This window comes from Charadrius vociferus, unplaced genomic scaffold (genome assembly GCF_000708025.1).
Source record: "Charadrius vociferus isolate BGI_N301 unplaced genomic scaffold, ASM70802v2 scaffold610, whole genome shotgun sequence".
Taxonomy (NCBI): Eukaryota; Metazoa; Chordata; class Aves; order Charadriiformes; family Charadriidae; genus Charadrius; species Charadrius vociferus.
The window spans coordinates 1,495,812-1,513,563 of NW_009646437.1; the positions used below are offsets into that span (position 1 = coordinate 1,495,812).

Genomic DNA, 17,752 nt, shown 5'->3' on the forward strand with positions numbered 1-17,752 from the left:
TGATGAGACCAGATGGGTGTTGCTTCAAAGGAGAGTTGGACATCTAGAGAAACCATTTCGGATCTCACTGGAGTATGTTGCTAATGGGAACAAGAGCGTAGCGGCTGTGGATTCCTTTGCAATGAAGAACTGCAGTACAGGTAACGTAGAGTATTTTATTGCTTCCAGCTCATAGTCTTTAGATGCCTTTTTGGAGAGGAGCATGGTTTCTGGCTGTTACAGAACCTTCACAGGATGACAGCTTCTCATCAAATAAATCACTTAAATGAAGAATTTTTTTAATGATGCCTTAGAAGTTTTTAACTTCTGCAAGGAAACAAGTGGTTTGTTGTTTGTTTTTTTTTTTTTCCTTAGGAAAGCATTTCTAAGTAAGTTTCATTTTGGGAGAACCAAAGCAGTATTCACCCTGGCTTGCCAAATGCCTATCCTGATGATTTCACTTTCTGCAGCAGAAAGTAGAACAGTAGTACCTGTTCCTAGACAGGTAGCTTGCAAGCTGTCTTTTTGATGTTCCTGGTAACAGATTTCAGGGTTGTTTTTTTAAACAGCTATGGAAAACTTGATTCTAATAAAGTATGCCTTTCTTAGGCAATGTTCCAAAATAGTTATTGCTGAGTAACCCCTAATAGCTCTATGTAGTGCATGGAATTTTAATAATGGGCAGCCGTAATGGGGGTTACTTTTTTAAATACAAGCTCCTTTATCAATCCAAGTGTGTAAATTTAGTGCTTCACGCCAGAAGCAGATGCATTTTAGTTCTATCAGCTTTATAGAGCTTGTGAATCATACTGAAATCTTTAGGTGGGATGTCAGTGAAGAATATTATTACTTATAGCACTTAACACATTACCTTTTGTCCATTTTATTTATTTGGAGTACTGCTGAGTTCAGCTGCATGTTCTTCCTTTCAACCTGTCTGGGACAGGGAAATCTGCTGGAGAATATACGTTATTTTGATTATTTACATTGCGCTCCACAAAGACCAGTTGTACTAAGGGGTTTATTACACTGTCCATATATAAAGGTGATCTCTAAGCTCCAACAAGGAACAGCCTGACATTGTGCAGGGCATGTTCAGATAGGATGCACCTGTTCTGCTGCTGATGTACAGAATGCGTCTTGGTATCTCTCGAAGGCTGAGAAGAAAGTATTTCAGCTCCTCAAGACAAAAAAGTGAATGGGACTCAAGTCATTCAAATACAGAGTGCTTTGGGAATTCATTGCAAAAAATTTTATGACAGACTACAGGAGATATTCAGCTCTCATGAAGGCACATGAATTCTTCCCTTGGGAGCGCTTGAAGGAGAGACGTAGGTGTGATGGACAGTCAGCTGAGTGAAAGGATAATGTTGGCTGAGTGAGCTCATACCACTACTGGGCATTGTTCTGCGGATGACAGATGTCAGTTGCTGAGGCTATTAGGATATATTGTGAGCAAAAGAAGGAACAAATCTCCCATTTCGTCTACAAATTTGTAGCAATTGGCTACTCCCCTGCTCTGCTTACAGGATGCAGTGTATGAATAATATCACCAGGGAATAAACCCACTTGTTCTTTTTTCAGTTGGTTGAAACTGGTAAGCCTTTTGCACACAGCTGAAGATGTGTCCTTTTACGAGAAAGAAGGTGGTGATGATCAGCCAAGGGTGGCACCTTAGGCTTGGAGGAAATAGGGGAAGCAATAACAAAAAATTAATCTAAACCTAATTTTTCTGTAGCTTTTAGAAGCCTTTGGGCAGCTTAGCTAGTTGGATACCTTAATGTCATTGAAGCACCTAAAACATGGGTGAATTTGGGAAAGAAACATCTGAGAAACAGTAACAAGCCTTCAGCCTGATTTTCTAAGCCTTTTGAAGGCCATATGCACCATTTAAAAATAAATTAACACATACAGACAATCGTAGGAAATTAGGCTACCAGTTCCATAGGTGGATACAGGTCTGGATCTAAATTAGATGCCAACAGGGGCTTAAAGTAGGTAGAAATTTGAGGTTGGGATTTGCTTTTGAGCATTGGGAATTTCATTTTTTGAGTTTTTTAATCATGGAAAAGATGGGATTTATATTGCATCTGAATTGAAAAAATAACAACCTATTTGGGATTGAATAGGAAATTAAAATTAAGAAAAAAATTCAGATGCTGATAAAATTCTGATTTTTTTTTTTTTTAGTTCTGAATTTAAAAATTCTAGATTCATATCCCATCTAGGGAAAAATTGTTGAGTGGAAACATAACTCTATCATTGCAATGTCTTAATTGCACGCCACACTTTCCTTTCTTCATTCAGCAGTGCAGCAGATTAGAAAATCAAAGTGGTTTGTCACTTGAATACCTTCAGATTTCCCAATTCCCATCATATAATCAGTCTTGATTGGGTTAACTTGATAAAAAAAAAAAAAAAGGAAGCCCTTACGATTGAGGAGTTTCATTCGGTTTTGGTTTTTTGGTGGGTTTGTGTATGTGTTTGTTTTGGTTTTTTGCTTGGGGGTGGTTGTTTTTGTTTTGTTGTTGTTGGGGTTTTTTGTTGATGTTGTTTTTTCAAAGGCTTGGGATTGACTAAAACTGTATTTGGTTCATCTTTTATCATTGCTGAAGTTCATCAGCACCGTTACTCTCTTGCACTTCATCCTCTGGCTTTAATTCTTTAAGGGCTTGTTAGCACTTGACATGTGCTAAGTGCCTTTTTTTTTTTTTTTAACAGAAAGTTTTCTTGAACCGTAGGATTAGATTCCAATAAGAAAGCCCCTACAGTCAGTAGAAAGGCTGCTTGGACTTCTATAGGTTTTGGATCAGGACAGTTAACAGGTAGCATTGCCCATCATCCTACAGCCAATTGACTTTCAATGACTGTCTTAAATGTGACGCAGATTGTGTTTGTCAGTGTGTAAAATCTAAACTATTGATTGTCTAGTTTTCTTTCTTACAACTTACAATTTAAATAAGTGCAGTATCCAAAGCAAAAAAAAAAATAAATCGCAGAGAAGCAATATATTAATTTGATAATGTCAGTTAAGAATTTGTTCCTTCTACAAGTAAAGAAATTGGTACAGTGGCGTTTTATAGTTGATAGTAATTTCTAGTAATAAAAATAGAGTTCATTTCCTAAGTAACGTATCGACTTATTAATGATATTTAATGGGTTTCTTACTGAATTTTATTGCAGTTGTAAATTAATTAATTTGCTAACTTATTTCCACAAGTCTTAATTAAAGTACTTAATAGTAAGCACAAGTAAATGACAAGACATTGTTTTACTTAGCAATGTTCGATTTACCAATTCTGAGTAACTTTTTAAGTAAGGGGCATGGAGATCAAATACTTCTAAAATGTGTTAAAGGTTTAATGATGCTCTGAGGCTGTTAAAAGCAGTTATTTCAGACACTCAGCCTGTCCAAGAGGAAGCACTTAGCTTTCAAGTTTTCAAGCTCAGTAAGCAACATAAAAAACATATTTATTTTGGAGTGGGGAGAGACTGTGTATTGTTGATTAAGTTAATGCTTCTGTCCACTCAGCAGTAGCTTTTTTCAGTAGATACTGAAAAGTACATAGAAATATACTCATTACCTTCAGAGCTGGTAAGTAGTTAGTTCTGTAATGATCTCATGGTTATAATACATTTATGAAAAGTTGAAGTTAAGGTTGTTCTGAAAGCAAAATCCCTGATCAAAACCAGAGGACCCCTCAATAAAGGAAAAAATTTGAAGACTTGAAGATTATTTTACTGGGAAAAAAGATAGTGAGGGAAGAGTAAGAATATAGACTTGCACATGTATGAGCAACTGCCAGAATTTTTCAGGATTCCGTTTGATAAATAGTCTAGCAACAGATTTATGAATCAACTGCAGGAAATCAATAAGGTCTTTCTCCAAACAGGATTACTTATGTATCTGAATCATTACTAAAATGATGGTGTTGTGTATTCAGACAAAACCTGAATATGTATCATTTCAGTTTTCCCACCTATGCTCACTTTCTGCAGTTTGTCTTATAAATTAATATGCTGACAGGGTGTTGTGGTTAACTGAACTTAATGAAATACCAGTGAGCCCCTTTTCAAAATGAGTTCTTGATGCTTCCTACTGGAAAATTGCCTAAAAAAGTTAACCTCTTCCAAACTGAGAACTGAAATAATATTAGTGTATCTGATAGAATTGTAGAACAGCCCAGGTTGGAAGGGACCTCAGAAGACCATCTGGTCCAGCCTTTTGTGGGAAAGGAAGCCTAGGTGAGATTATCTAGCACCCTGACCAGCTGCATCTTGAAAACCTCCAGTAATGGGGACTCCACCATGTCCCTGGGGAGGTTGTTTCAGTGATTGTTTGTTCTCACTGTAAAAAATTTCTAATTGAAGTTCGACATGACACACTTACAGCTAATTTAGATGTTAATTATTAGTTCATAAAATTTTTTATATAATTGTAAGTAAGTTTCACTGGAGTAAAATTGCAAGATGTTTACGCAAGATTTTTGAAGCCACTAACTTAATAGTGTCAGTATTGCTTTTAATAATTGTGTAGTTGTAAATATGGGACGGTGGAGAAAAGACATGTACCTTCAGTGGAACCAACGATATTGTCTTAAATGGTCTGGAGATCCACCACTGCCCAGAAATTTAGGGGAACGGGTGAACAGAACAATGAGCACAGTTGGTATTGCGCTGCTGTTATAAAACTGAAAAACAGACATGATTAAAAAAATAAAAGTAGAAAAGTAGTCTTAAATTTCAGAAGTAGTTGTCTGTATTTGAGGTTTAGGATCAACGTTTACGATAATGCTTACTTGGCCTATCAAGGTCATTTTTGTGTAAGGGAAGCTGGAGAATTTCCTTTGGCGTTAATGCCATGGTTAAGGAGCTTACCAAGCCAGAGGATAGAGCCAGAGTTAATTGAAGTCAATGGAAATTATTCAGTATGTTTGGATTAAGTTCTGAGTATCCTTCATTAAAAAAAAAAATAAATAAAATTAGGCAGATTGGCTGCATTTTCCTTGGAGTGGCCTATGCCATTTATACAGCTCCACTGAGCTGGTTTTCCTGTGGATCTAATTTCACTAAGTAGGCATTTGGAAAAGACTTACTATTTTAAGAATATTTGCCTCCAAATGCTTTGGCAACCACCTTCCTCCCCATTCACCTCTGCACTCCCATGAGGTATGACTAATTATTCTGACTTCAGGTTGTGTGCCAAAAACCATCTCTAACCTGCTAGCGTTTTAATCCTGTAGGGATCTTTTGCTGGAGAAAAAAACTGCTTTACAGATGAGTGTGGTGGCTGTAGTCAAGTTAAATCATTTTAAGGTAATTCCAAAGTGAAAATTATTTCACTTGTGGTTTGTGCCCATTTAAGCAAAATATATTTAATGCACTTGTTATGGGGCTTATCTTTGTTTTCATTTTTCATTTTCATCTTTTTTAAATTAAGTTATAGTAATGCTAGGGATAAAAAATTAAGCAAATTTAGTCTTAATATTGCTTCTAGAAAAGGCACAGTAACGCAATTAGTGGTCGAGTAGCTTCATACAGTAATGAATTAGTGATTATGCATTTCTGTTGCTGACTGAAGAACACCTACTTCTTGTGGAGCCAAATTTAGACAGTGATGGTTATGTTAAATAATTTAATCTATTTAGAACATTAGTGTACTCACCAAAGGGGAGGGGGAGATGAACCTGAATATCTAGAGCATTTGGTTTTCATAGGTCTGTCATGCCAGTATGTTGGTGAATGGGACCTAGTGTTCTGTTGTTTTATTTTGTAATCAACTGATGATGTATTTGGGATTTTAAGATATGAGGAGGGAGGTATAAAGCAATGTTTTAGATGGTGTAATAATGCTCATAAAACTGGTCTTTAAAATTGATGCATTCATACAGAAGGTGGAAAGGCTGGAGTCTGCCACAGCAGGACCGAATGTGAGTGTTTCTTAGACAAAGTTACTATCTTACCAGAGTGGGCGAGTTCTTCTACTGTAATTCAAAAAAGGTTAGGTGATTTGGGTTAAGAAACAGAATTGAGAAATCTCAGTCTTCAAAATCCAAAGCTTTAATAATCAAAGGAGAAGGGCTTGCTCCTAAGAGGTACTGGAAGCTGCTTGAGAAACACTAAAAATCCCTCAGTTCCCCTGCAAATGTTGGCAGTTGTGGGTCTTAAGTACTTTTTAACACCTTGAAGAATTGGCCAATACATTATCTTTTTAATGCTGTATATGATTTTTATCCTGACCTTCTCCCTTAATTAAGGCTTATTTCAACAGGGGAGCCATTGATTCAGTGAAAGAAAATGAACTCTGTAATCTGCTTACCCCAAATTGAACTTATTTTTATTACTATTAATTGCTGCCACTTAGTTCTCGTGATGTTTTAACTGCTTGGATTTATTGAAACAATCATAGGATTCACTATTATCACTTGAGATACTGGGGAGGACAACGATGATTTACGGATGACCCAATGATTTTAAACTAGTATTACTCCAGATTCAAAGATTTATGCAAGCTGATTCTACAGGGTATGTAGATGACAGTCTCTCTCTCCCTTTTTCTCTCCATAATAACCCCCTACGTTTTCAAAAGCCTGCTAGGCTGTAACAAAGAGCATGCAGAACCTTGATTTTACTAAAACAAAGTCTGAGTTTTGTTTTATATAGATCCATGAAGTTCCCTGTTAGCTGTAGGAAAGGTTTTTGATTTAAACAGGACTGAAGATGTTAAAACCTGGCTATGCAGCTTGATTCATGTTTGTGAAGAATTCCAGTGGTCTTTGAGAAGAGGTGAGAGACAGCGGGGAAGCTTAGAAAGTCAGAACAGAAGAGGATGATGATCAAGCAAAAAGGATGGGAGTCAGACTGCGTGAAAAAGAATAAATGAGAGAGGGAGAGAGGAGGAAAGGAGAGACGGCAAGAAACCGGTAACACTGAAAACAAATGACAGGATATCAGGCAGGAATAATTAGTCCAGATAGTGGAAACGATGAAAGAGTTTGACCAGTTAGAAAGTGATTGGAATAAACATTTACAATCCAATTAATTAACTAGAGCAATCAAACTTAATCAGATAGCCACTCAATCAACCAGACTGAACTAACTAGATGGATAATCTGTTGAACTGGCAAAGAAACCAAGTGAGACTGCGGGAAATTCAGTGAATTGTGAAAATTGAATGAAATGCAAAAGGATTAATCAATTAACTTTTCGAATTATTAAATGCAATGATAAATACATGGGTTGTTCAGGTGGAAGCTAGTCCCCTTTTCTGGCTCGCTCACCACAGCCTGAGGGGCATTGATGAGCAAAATAATTTTTGGAAAATGAAGAACAAGAATGAGGAGAAGATGGGAGAAGAAGGAAAGAAGATTTTTTGTGTGTGCTTCCAGGTTGTAGAAGACAAAATAATGTCAGCAGCAAGAATCTTATTTTTTTTAAAAAACCTGCATAAGTGTCATACATACCAACGCTGGATTCTGAGGTACCACTGCTCTGTAGTAATGCAGCGCATACAAGACTGAGAAAAGGTATAATTCCTCCTCTTTCTTTACCACAATGAAGAATTCTTCAGATTTTGGCTCAGGGCACTTCTAAACCCCAGTGCTTATCTTCTCAAGTATTCAAGTTCAGCTTGTTTGCTGTGTCTGAGGTCTCATTGCAAATCTGCCTCAGTCTTGCCATAAGATCCTGTCCAGCTCTTCCCTTTTGTTGTCCACAACCTTCCTCTTTCTGCCTTAGGCAGCCCTGCTGGCTTTGTCCTTCTGTTCTGTTTCTGCATGGCCTACTGCAGCCAACTTTCTTAGCAAACCAATTGCTGCACCAAACCAGACATGGTTTAATAATTCTGCACTGTATCTGGTATGAGAGAGGTGTGGCACATTGGTGCCAGCAGTGATGGATGCAGTGAAGTAGACGCTCTGCAATAGAACAACGGAAACCAAAAAGCCTCAATTCCAAATCAAATCCATAATACATAAGTAGAAATGTCAACTGACTAAACCCGATACATTGATTTTTCCCTGAAAAATTTAAGAATCTGTAAGGGGGGACTGAAGTTTTATGAAAAGGAATGCATGCCCTTTCAGCATATGAGACTCCTTTGTGCTGTAATTGGAAACACACCCAAAGCTGCACATCAGAATCTTGGTCAGGATCATTAAACGTGTATGTTGTGAATTCTTTTGCTTTGAAGTCATGAAAATCGTGGGGAAAGAGAGGAGCTTTCAAAAGCTGCCCAAATGACTTAGGAGCAGAAATTAATGGGAACTGTGCTCCTTAGTCACCCCCGAGTTTTCAAAAATCCCATCATCACTGAGTTGCAGTGAGGATGCAACTTCCACCTGTGAGGATGAGAAAGGACAGGACGTGCTTCCACGGAGGCAGTTTTACAGAGTACCTCCATAAATGAGGCATACAAGGAACTGAGCCTTTGAAAGCCCTGCTAGTAAGGCATATTGATCCAGATGGCAAGATCTTAAATTACCACTCAGGTTTTATTACATGAAAGAAATTTTAAGAATACTTTCCCCCCCTGCTTCTTTAAATGATTGCCAGCTGAAGTGCTGAAGTTTTGTACAACTGGGAGGTTGCGAGCACTTAAATGAGTCAGCTGGATTCTGTGTCCAATTCCAGATTGAAGTGTATTGTTCGTGGGACATGATTGATGGAGTATCAGCAAATTTGTAAGCAAAATAAGAGGCTTGGAAATGTTTTTCGGATCTACAAGGAAATATAATTTAGTCAACTCTTACAGAGAGATTTATCATGTTCTGTAAAGAATTTAAATGGTGGATTTTTCATTTCATGTGAATAGAGACGAACAAAGCAACTATTTTGATATCTCAAAACTTTGAGGGTTGAGAAGCAATCTGTCTGGTTATGTCAGATGATGTGTTGCAGCATACTGGGATCTAAGCTGTTCTGGTTGATTTGTGTGAGCCGCAATCTAGAGTAAATGATTTTGCAGAGACTACAGCAGTGAATATTCCATTCACTTAAGCCTAAATTATGTACTGGATTTTTAAGACATCATTTAGAGCTGTAAGCAACAACTGCATAAATCCAGCATCGTGTTATACAGTACAAAAAAAAAAAAAAGGGTAAATATGAAAAGCATGAAACTTCAATATTTCTGTAATATTATCAGTGTTACTATTGATTTATAGGAAGAAACGGTTGACTCCTTAAGCACCTCATGGAATAACAGTATATGTACGTGTGTTTATGAACATACATTAATGAAACTGTAACAAAAAGAAGGCAATCGCTCTAAGATCAGAAACACTAAGTGTAAAGTTTTGGCAGCAGTGTTAACTCATCAGGCACTTATATTGTACACATCAGTAACAAAACATTAGTAAAGTGACTCAGCTGCCTACAAAAATTGCCAAGTGTCTTAGACAGTAATGTAATGGAAGTGTTTACTGCGTGCAAGATATTTCCCCAAAGTAAAGGAAGTGAAGTGAGTAACTATGAAGTTGGTTGGGTGGAGCTTCTGCTAGTGAAAGTTGCAAAGCACATTGCACATCATCCCGTTAATTGTTGGAGCTTTGACTACTTGCATGAGCTGAAGATGCATCCCCTGCGCATTCATCACAGCTTTTGAAAAAGGAGGAGCCTAACAAGAGGTTTCATAGGAACATCACTGATTTAGATGTCAGTTTCTTTGTCATTGCTGGGGTCTTCACAGCCAACAGAAGAGTTTGGTTTGGAAAACAGAGAGTTAGGTTTAAGTTGTAGCTGTTCTTTCACTGTAGGTAAAGGAGGCTGGAGCTGACACGTGTTCGCAGTGATACATATTACTATATAGTTACATTGATTTTTAAGAAATTGGATTGCAAAATACATTTTGTACGAAGTGTTATTTTCTAAAAGTATAACTTACAACTGATTACGACAAATGAGAAATGCAAAATAACCTTTTTTATCGTATGTTGGAAAAAAGTCTGCTCCAAGAGATGTTTGACCTGTTCCTCTTTGCACGGAGTGCTTTGCCTGTGGTCTTCCATGCTTACAGTGTTTGTCTTCTGTTTCCTTCTAATTTCATCTTTGGAGCACCTCCAACTTCCTCTGCTTCCAAGTGAAATCAGGTGATTTCTCTTCTGTGGACAAGCCTATTCCACCAATTTCCCTGTAGTCATAAAACATTCCTGCCTATCTTATCTCATCATGAAACCTTTAGGGCAATTATTACTCCATTATAAGTTTATATTGTAGCAAGTAGTCTTCATATTAATTGTTGATTTGTAGAATCTAATTTTTGACTTCATGTAGCTCCCCTTAAACTGTAATAAATGTGCTTCTACTTGCTTCTGTTACTAGCAGTAGCAGACATCAGCAGTGTCTGTAATGCATTACAATTGTCTTTCTAAAGTATAATAGCAGTCAGAGCATTCTCTGGTTCGTATTATTTTTTGACTTTTCAAGTAAACAGTGCATTCCTTTCCTGGAGAATTAGGGTAATTGCTGAAATGAAACCAAAGTGTCATGACTGGGCAGGATACCACCAAATGGAAGTCAGTTGTGCAAAATTCCTCTTCCTACACTGCAAGCCCACAGTGATACTGTTCTGTAAATACTACAGAGGAGTTTATTACTGTTTCTATTTATTCATATTGCTATACCATCTCAGAGCAGTACTTACAGATGGGTCTGGTCTGTGCTGTGCACTTGAGTACAGGCAAAGGACAAAGAGATTCGATTGTGAATTCTTTAGCACAAATACAAAGGCAAACGGCACCAGATGAATAAAGATGACCAAAGCCCTTTGGCCAGGCCGCAGCGAGTGAGCATTAGATTAGCTGACACCTGGGATGTAATTAGCTGGGAGGAAATGGAAACAATTTTAAATAGCCTTTTCATCGATCTTAGAAATGAGAGAGAAGTAGTGAGTGAACAACATCACACCATTTGTGGCAGCAACAGTAACCAGCAGTTTACTGGTGGATCTCTAACAAGTTTAAGTCGAGGGATTTGACTGGTGAAACAGGGAAGAGGCTGTCAGCTTTGAGTTTTTAGTTAATGCTAGGCGTTGCGTAAGCTGTAGCCGTGTTGGTATAACTGAGCGCTGCCTCTGGGGAATCCTCTTTAGAAAATTGTGCTCATTCCAAAAGTTACTCACGCAGAGAGCTTGGTCATGGCAGAGCTTTGCTGTTTGCCTAAGGAATCTTGCTGTACTCGTGTGGGTTTTACTAAGTGCCAAGTGTACATAAAGAGTGCGTAGGAAAGGCATTGGATGAAATGAAGACAGTTTCTTTTCCAGTTTACAAAGCCAAGTGATGGACTTGTCCCTTTCTCCTTATTTCTTTGTCTTAATAGTGTATAGGACACCTCTTTTTTAACACATCTGTATTCTGCTGATGCTGGCTACCTTTGTTAGCATTTGAGCAAAGGCCGGAAAATATTTTCATTGGATAGGAGACAAAAAAAATCTTCTCCTAAACTCCAACTTGCAAAGCTGATTTCCAAGCAGTTCAGCACAATTCTCAGTCTAGACCTCAACTGAACTGTCAGGGAATAAAATCTGTATAATAAACCAGTCATCTGATTCACAACATCATGGGATTCAATCTCCCTAGGCAAGATTTAGTTCAGACATTCAGATGCTTTGTTGTATGAAGTTAGACAAGGTGGTATTCATCTTTTGTGACTTCAGCTATCTGAAAGTTAGGAATCATGTCAAAGCTAGTCTCTAGGGTCCCTCTGTAGTCAACTGAGAGAAAAAGAGGCACTTCAGAGAGCAATTCATTCCACCTTTAACATCATAGCATCATCAGAGTGTCAGAAAGGGGACAATGCTTTGCTTGAAGAATTGTAGCCTGGAATTTCTAACAGAACTATCCTTTTAAAGCCAGTGGGTGCTTTAATACCTGTAATCTATAAAGTCTGCCCACCAATTCCTCACTTTTGAATGAATAGTGTCAGGCAAGGAATCTCTAACAAATGGATTCTCTATTGAATGTTCTCAACACTCACTGGTTAGCATGCTAGATAAATCATTTTATAGTAATTATTTTGCAGGAGTTTCTTCAGAGTCTGTTAGGATAAACCCTGAAAAAAATTAAATGGCTGTTGAGTGCAAGATTAATAGTGCTATCCAGGAATACTTTACAATACCAGCATTACCAAAACAAGCTTCATTCATGCAGCTTTGACAGGATGCTTCCAGTCAGACCTAGAAGCCCCTCTGCACTAAAAACAAAAACATCAGCTGTTCTGCAAAACTTGTATAAGTTATAAACCAGAAATTTTTACCCTCTGTAGATATTTTATGAATGGGTCTACAAAAGAAGGTATATTTCTAAAAAAAAAAATCCCAAAATGAGTCCTTTCACACAGAAGAACATTCAGATACATAAGTGGTTTGTCAAAAGTAAAGTGGTTGTTGGTAGAAGCAGAGATACAGCCAACAGCCTTCTAATGGAGCCCTGTAGATCATATTGCTTCTCGGCATCCTCACAAAATCACTTATATGTAAAAGCTTTTATTTTTTTCTTGCCCACATTCCTTTCTGGGAGACATCAATGAAGGCTTTTTGAAAAATCTACTTAAATTGAGTTGCATTTGGACATTGGATCCCATGCTGCTTTCCAAAGAGTAGTAACAGAAGATCCACATTATTTTTTCTGTTACTTCCTTACCAGTAGGTGCGGTTCGCTCTCTTGCATTATCTTGTTTATTTTTATTACCGTTGAGAATGACTCTGTCACTTCTGTTTAAGCAGAAGCAGTAACTCAATCCCTTAATAAGAGCTTAAACAACATTGCTTCTAAATGAAGTTAAGATCTATATTATATGCAGAATTTGCCTTGAACCTTAATTCATCCTACTTCTGCAGGAATATCTGGTTACATTCAGGAGTTAGTCATTTCAAATCTAGTTCCTGGAGATCATTGAGTTCTAGCCTAAATTTCAACTGACAGGACTCCTTAGGCATGATATACCATTAAGAGTCATGTCAGGGAATTTCTATTTCATTACATTAGTGTAATCAATGTTTCTTCTTTATCAGGAAAATTTAAAACAAAATGGGGGGTTTTTTTTGAACAGAAAATTGGACCAAGTTTTTTTTTTTTTGAACAGAAAATTGGACCAAGTTTGAGGATTTTTTTTACATGTATGTTGTGTTTTAATAACTTTAAGTACTATTCTGAAAAAAAGCTGCTATAATATCCTGTACATAAACACACCCTTTTATCTCCATCTTTGATTTAAAGAAAGGTTCCTTTTGTAAAGTTCTAAATTGAGGCAGATTTCCTCTAAACTTGAGCATACTTGCAGTTGCTTTTTTTCCATTCTCCTTGTTTTAGAAGCAGACTTCAGCTGAATATCTCAGATAAAGACCAAGATGTGTTTATGAGTTTTCCCAAAGCTGCAAAGTAAAGGGAGTTAGCAGTCTGACGTTCCACAGTATGCTCTCTTTAAAAAAGAGAAAGGGAAATACTCCCTCTTCCGTAGATTGCTTTGCATGGACTAGTAAAAATATCATCACGTATCACAATTATCTCACGTATTAGAATGGCATTTTTTAAAAAAGACTAGAGAACAGCCACTGAGTTGCTCCTCTACCTTGTAGCACCACTGTATTGTGGCTTTTCTCCTCTCGTCTTTAAGCAGGTCACAAGAGTCTGGAAGATGTTTTAATGCAGCCTAGAGAGCAGCTGCCATCTGAAAATAAGACAGGTTAACATAAAATCCTTGAGTAGGTAAGAACTGTTGTTCTGGTCTCACCTGTCTGACTTTGCCTGAAATAAATTAGGGAGCACTTGCACATGCTGCTTCATCAGCGGATCAGGAGGGAAAGTGGTGCTGAACAGATGGAAGCAATAACCTCTCCTGCCAGTGCAGCTGGAGGAGGGGATGTCTGCCTGCAACCAAAGGGACTTACCTGTACCACAGCTACAAATAACTCCAGGATCTCGTTGCAGTCCAGTTTAACTCATTAGTGTTGACAGCCATGAGCTGAAGTGTTGTTGCTGAGGCTAGAGCCTTGCACTGCCTGGGATTTGTGGAGGGGAATACCTTCACCTTGTGAATTTGTGACTGTATAGTTGAAAGTCCTTGGGGTCTGTTGACTTATGGAGAGTAACATCCATAGAAAAGCATAAGAGAGGGACTCTGCCTTTTTTTGCAGTAGTTGGGCAATATACCTAGAACAGATCTCAGGGCCCTTCTGTGGCATTTCTTGCTGCAGTTTCTTTAAGTGGCAGATCTATGTGGTATTGAGTATCAGCAGAACTCAAAGATGGTCATTTCTTGAAAGCACCTTTTTGGAGAAATAAATCACATTTCTAAAGCATCTCTCCCCCTTCAAATGCATGTATGCGAAAAAGAAGCTTGCGTCCAGACTTGGTGCTGGTACGTTTCTATTGCTATTTTCCACTACAATGAAAAGCAATTTCCACTTGAATTTTGGAAATCTGAGCGGTTATAATAGTATCAAGTACTCCAGTGACAAAGTCTGGAAGTAATTTTGGTCAGAAAATGAAAGTCTCTGTTCATAATCTCATCCTAAAACTGTAATAGATACTCAGTGCTTTACCTATGGAAAATTTAATAACTTACACAGCTTCAAAAATTGTTTGACACCACATATACATTGCTGAATGAAGTTAGTGATTTATAACATTGCATGTGAGATGTTAGTATCTCATTTACTGCATTAATCAGTGAATGCCAAATCAGTTTGCAGATTGCATGTAGATCAGTTTAATCTGTCACCTTAATTGTCAGTGAAATTTTTAATGTTGAGTTTACATTAACTGTTTTCCATACAGCTGCTGGCTGAGAAAGCAATAGCAGCGTAATGCCTCCATAGTGCTCATGTGAAGTGGTGCAGGCTTCATGGTTGTTTTTCACTGCTCTCCAGATTTGAGGTTCCCTCAGTTTAATTTGTGTTTTGCTAATATTTGCATGTTTTAATACATGCCACATGGAGAGAATGCTGTCAGTCCTGTCAGTGCTAACATGGTAAAAGATTGTCTCTTTGGAGCACTGTCTGAGCGAGTAGATTTCAGGGGACCAGGACCAAGCTGAAATGGCCAAGGGCTTCAGCAGTGTCCTGGTTCCAGCAGGGATGGGGTTCATTTCCCCCGGGAGCCGGCAGGGGGCAGGTATTCCATCCCACGTGACCCATGCCCGGGGTTTTAAGAGGCGCTAGCCGAGGAGGGGAGACCAGTTGCCACTTGGTGGTGGGCTGCGGCGGTGGGGGTCCAGTTGGTGCGCTCCGCGGCGGTACTGTAATCGCGTCTTCATATCCCTTTATTCATGTTATTGTTTTGTTTTCATCTTCTCTTTTGCTGTTCTGTTAAATTGCACTATTTTAACCCACGAGTTTTGCCCTGTCGATTTTTTCCCATGGCTGTGGTAGTGGAGCGAGCGGCTGCATGGTTCTTTGTTGCCGGCTGAGGCCAAACCATGACAATCAGCCAGATGCTGCATTAGCGTGTGGTAATGACTCAAGTGATTCTGTCATCCTCTGTGCTTGTGATTAGCACTTATTGACACACTCACTATAGCCTTTCACTTGAGAGCCTCCATGTGTTACACAAGGGTAAGCAGCATCTCCGTTTTTATTCTAGGTTTGTTAAAAATGCAACTTGGTGGGACAAAGCTATTGAAAATTCTGGTCAAACTTAGTGTTTTGACCAAAAAAAAAAAAGTAAGAGAGGAAACTGAATTTTAACTGCTCTTCCCTGGGCTTCAGGTTTTTTATTTGAAACTATGTTAAAAGGCATAAAGGAAGGATGAAATATCTGAAATGAAACAAATTTTGAACAATAACAAGTTTCCTTGAGCTAACCATTATTTTATTTCAGGGCAAATAAAATCTTTTGGAGTAATGCTGGGCAAACATTTTTCTTCTGCAGGGGACATTTTCATCTTAGAAAGCTCTTAAAAATGAGATTATTTTTGTGTGTGTGGAAACAAAAATATGCTAGTCACATCATACTAGTTCTAAACAATAGCGAGGCCACATATTCCCCACAAAGTGTTATTTCTTTGTCATGGGCAGCGAGCTGGAAGCTTGAAGAAGTGAAGAGACTTATCCAAGGTCACAGCATAAGAGCCAATTTGGAAATCCTGACCATCGGATTCCTTATTTGATAGGCAGCATTTCTGCAGGTGGCTTGCTAGCAATTCAAGGCCCCTGTACACACAAATGGAGTGCTGAAGTATCTCAAAAAATGATGCCGGGCTGCTGTGTTTTGGCCGTTTTGTGCTCAGTCCTTGGTTATTTAACTATTTCTTCCTTTTGTTGGGTAGTGGGAAAAGGATGCCAGGCTTTTTATTTCCAAGAATACCCTGGATGAGCTGGTAACTTAGTCATGGTCTACCTGGAAGAGGCCTAGTGACTGCAGAGAGATACCTTTCACTTCTGCTTTTTGCTAGCAGAGACAAAGATGTCCAGAGATGTTCCCAGCAGGTTTGTCACTGGACTGAACAGGAGCGGGAAGTAAAATGAATGTAGAATGGATGAGTTCTCACAGTGTGGAGAAAACTTGAACTTCTACTGCCTGTGCTGAAACTGTTTCATTCACAGGGGGGCTATAATTTGCATTTGCCACCCTGTCTTTGCCAGGTCTTAGTTTCCTTAGCTGTCCTACTGTTCTGCTGAAAACCTTCCAGAGAATGCGGTGGCTGTTGCCCATAAAGAGCTGGCTGCCATAGATGCAGAGGCCTCTGAGCATTCTGATTATCTTACTGCCTGCGGGACGGTGGATCATTGACTTTAACCATATTAGATGCTAGGGCAAGGCACTTTTATCTTTGTGATACCTCATTGACAGGCTGTTTAAAATTATATTGCTCGCTACAAAGCAGTCGTAATTACCTGTGGGATGGGAAGGAAGGGCATAGTCAAAGAAGAGTTGAGAGCCTTTACTGTAGCTACTGCTGCGTAAGAGTCCTACTGCTGTTTGTCAAGAAATCCTGGAAAAGGAGGGAAGTAATTTTTTCCTGGTTTAAGTACAAATTCCAGGATAGTTCATTTTGTTGATAGTATTTCACTGAACTTTCTGAAAGTAGATTCCCTGTGCACCTTGGGCTTTGAGGTACTGCAGTGATGTGAGTAGTTGGCCAGTGACATTCATTGCAGCTAGTGAACTGCATCCACATCCCATTAAGTTAAAGCCCTGGGAGGGTTGGAAGTCAGATATTTTAACTGTTCTTTTTCTGAAAAAAATATATAGCGGGTATCTAACACCTTTGCACTCAGTATAACTTAACTATACCATGGAGAGGACCATGAGCAGCTTAGGATGAATAGGTGTACAAGTACAGAGCAACCAGTGGATCATAGTAAAAAACAGGAAGAGTTTGTGTTCCCTAAGATGGCTGACCTCCTCAAGATGGCCGACGCTCAGAGAGAAGGCTTGATGAAATGCATGTGAAAATTAATGTTAATCATTATTTGGTCTTTAAAATTGATACTTCAAGACTAAGTTGGACACATGTAAATGTAAAGTACCTTCTAGGTCTCCCCTGGTCTATTTTATGGCCAAAAGATAGTTTGGTGGTTCTTTTTTATTATTCAGTGTTTGTGTAGTTTGTGCTATCAAGCAAGTCCTGTCCAATACAGCTTGTTATCTGTAACCTCTCCTAAATTGATGGGTTTTTTTCCAAAATCTCCTTTGAAACTGTGCCACAGCCCAGTAGATCTTTGGTGGAGAGTATACAGAATGTCATTATTTCCTGAAACTGGTTTATATTTTTCTTTTTTTAGTTGCTTATATGCCTAGTTGGGGTTTTTTGGGTTTTTTTTTTTTTTTTTTTT

General features: G+C 38.4%; 1 protein-coding gene across 1 annotated transcript in view; it reads left to right on the forward strand.

Moving 5' to 3' along the window:
- The window catches only part of ALK (anaplastic lymphoma receptor tyrosine kinase), a gene marked incomplete at its 3' end in the record, with an annotated part of 222,125 nt that overhangs the window by 121,990 nt on the left and 82,383 nt on the right, over nucleotides 1–17,752 (forward strand). The window contains exon 4 of the mRNA XM_009881980.1: nucleotides 13–140. Within this exon, the coding sequence (XP_009880282.1) occupies nucleotides 13–140 (128 nt within the window). The remainder of the gene's footprint in view (nucleotides 1–12; nucleotides 141–17,752) is intronic.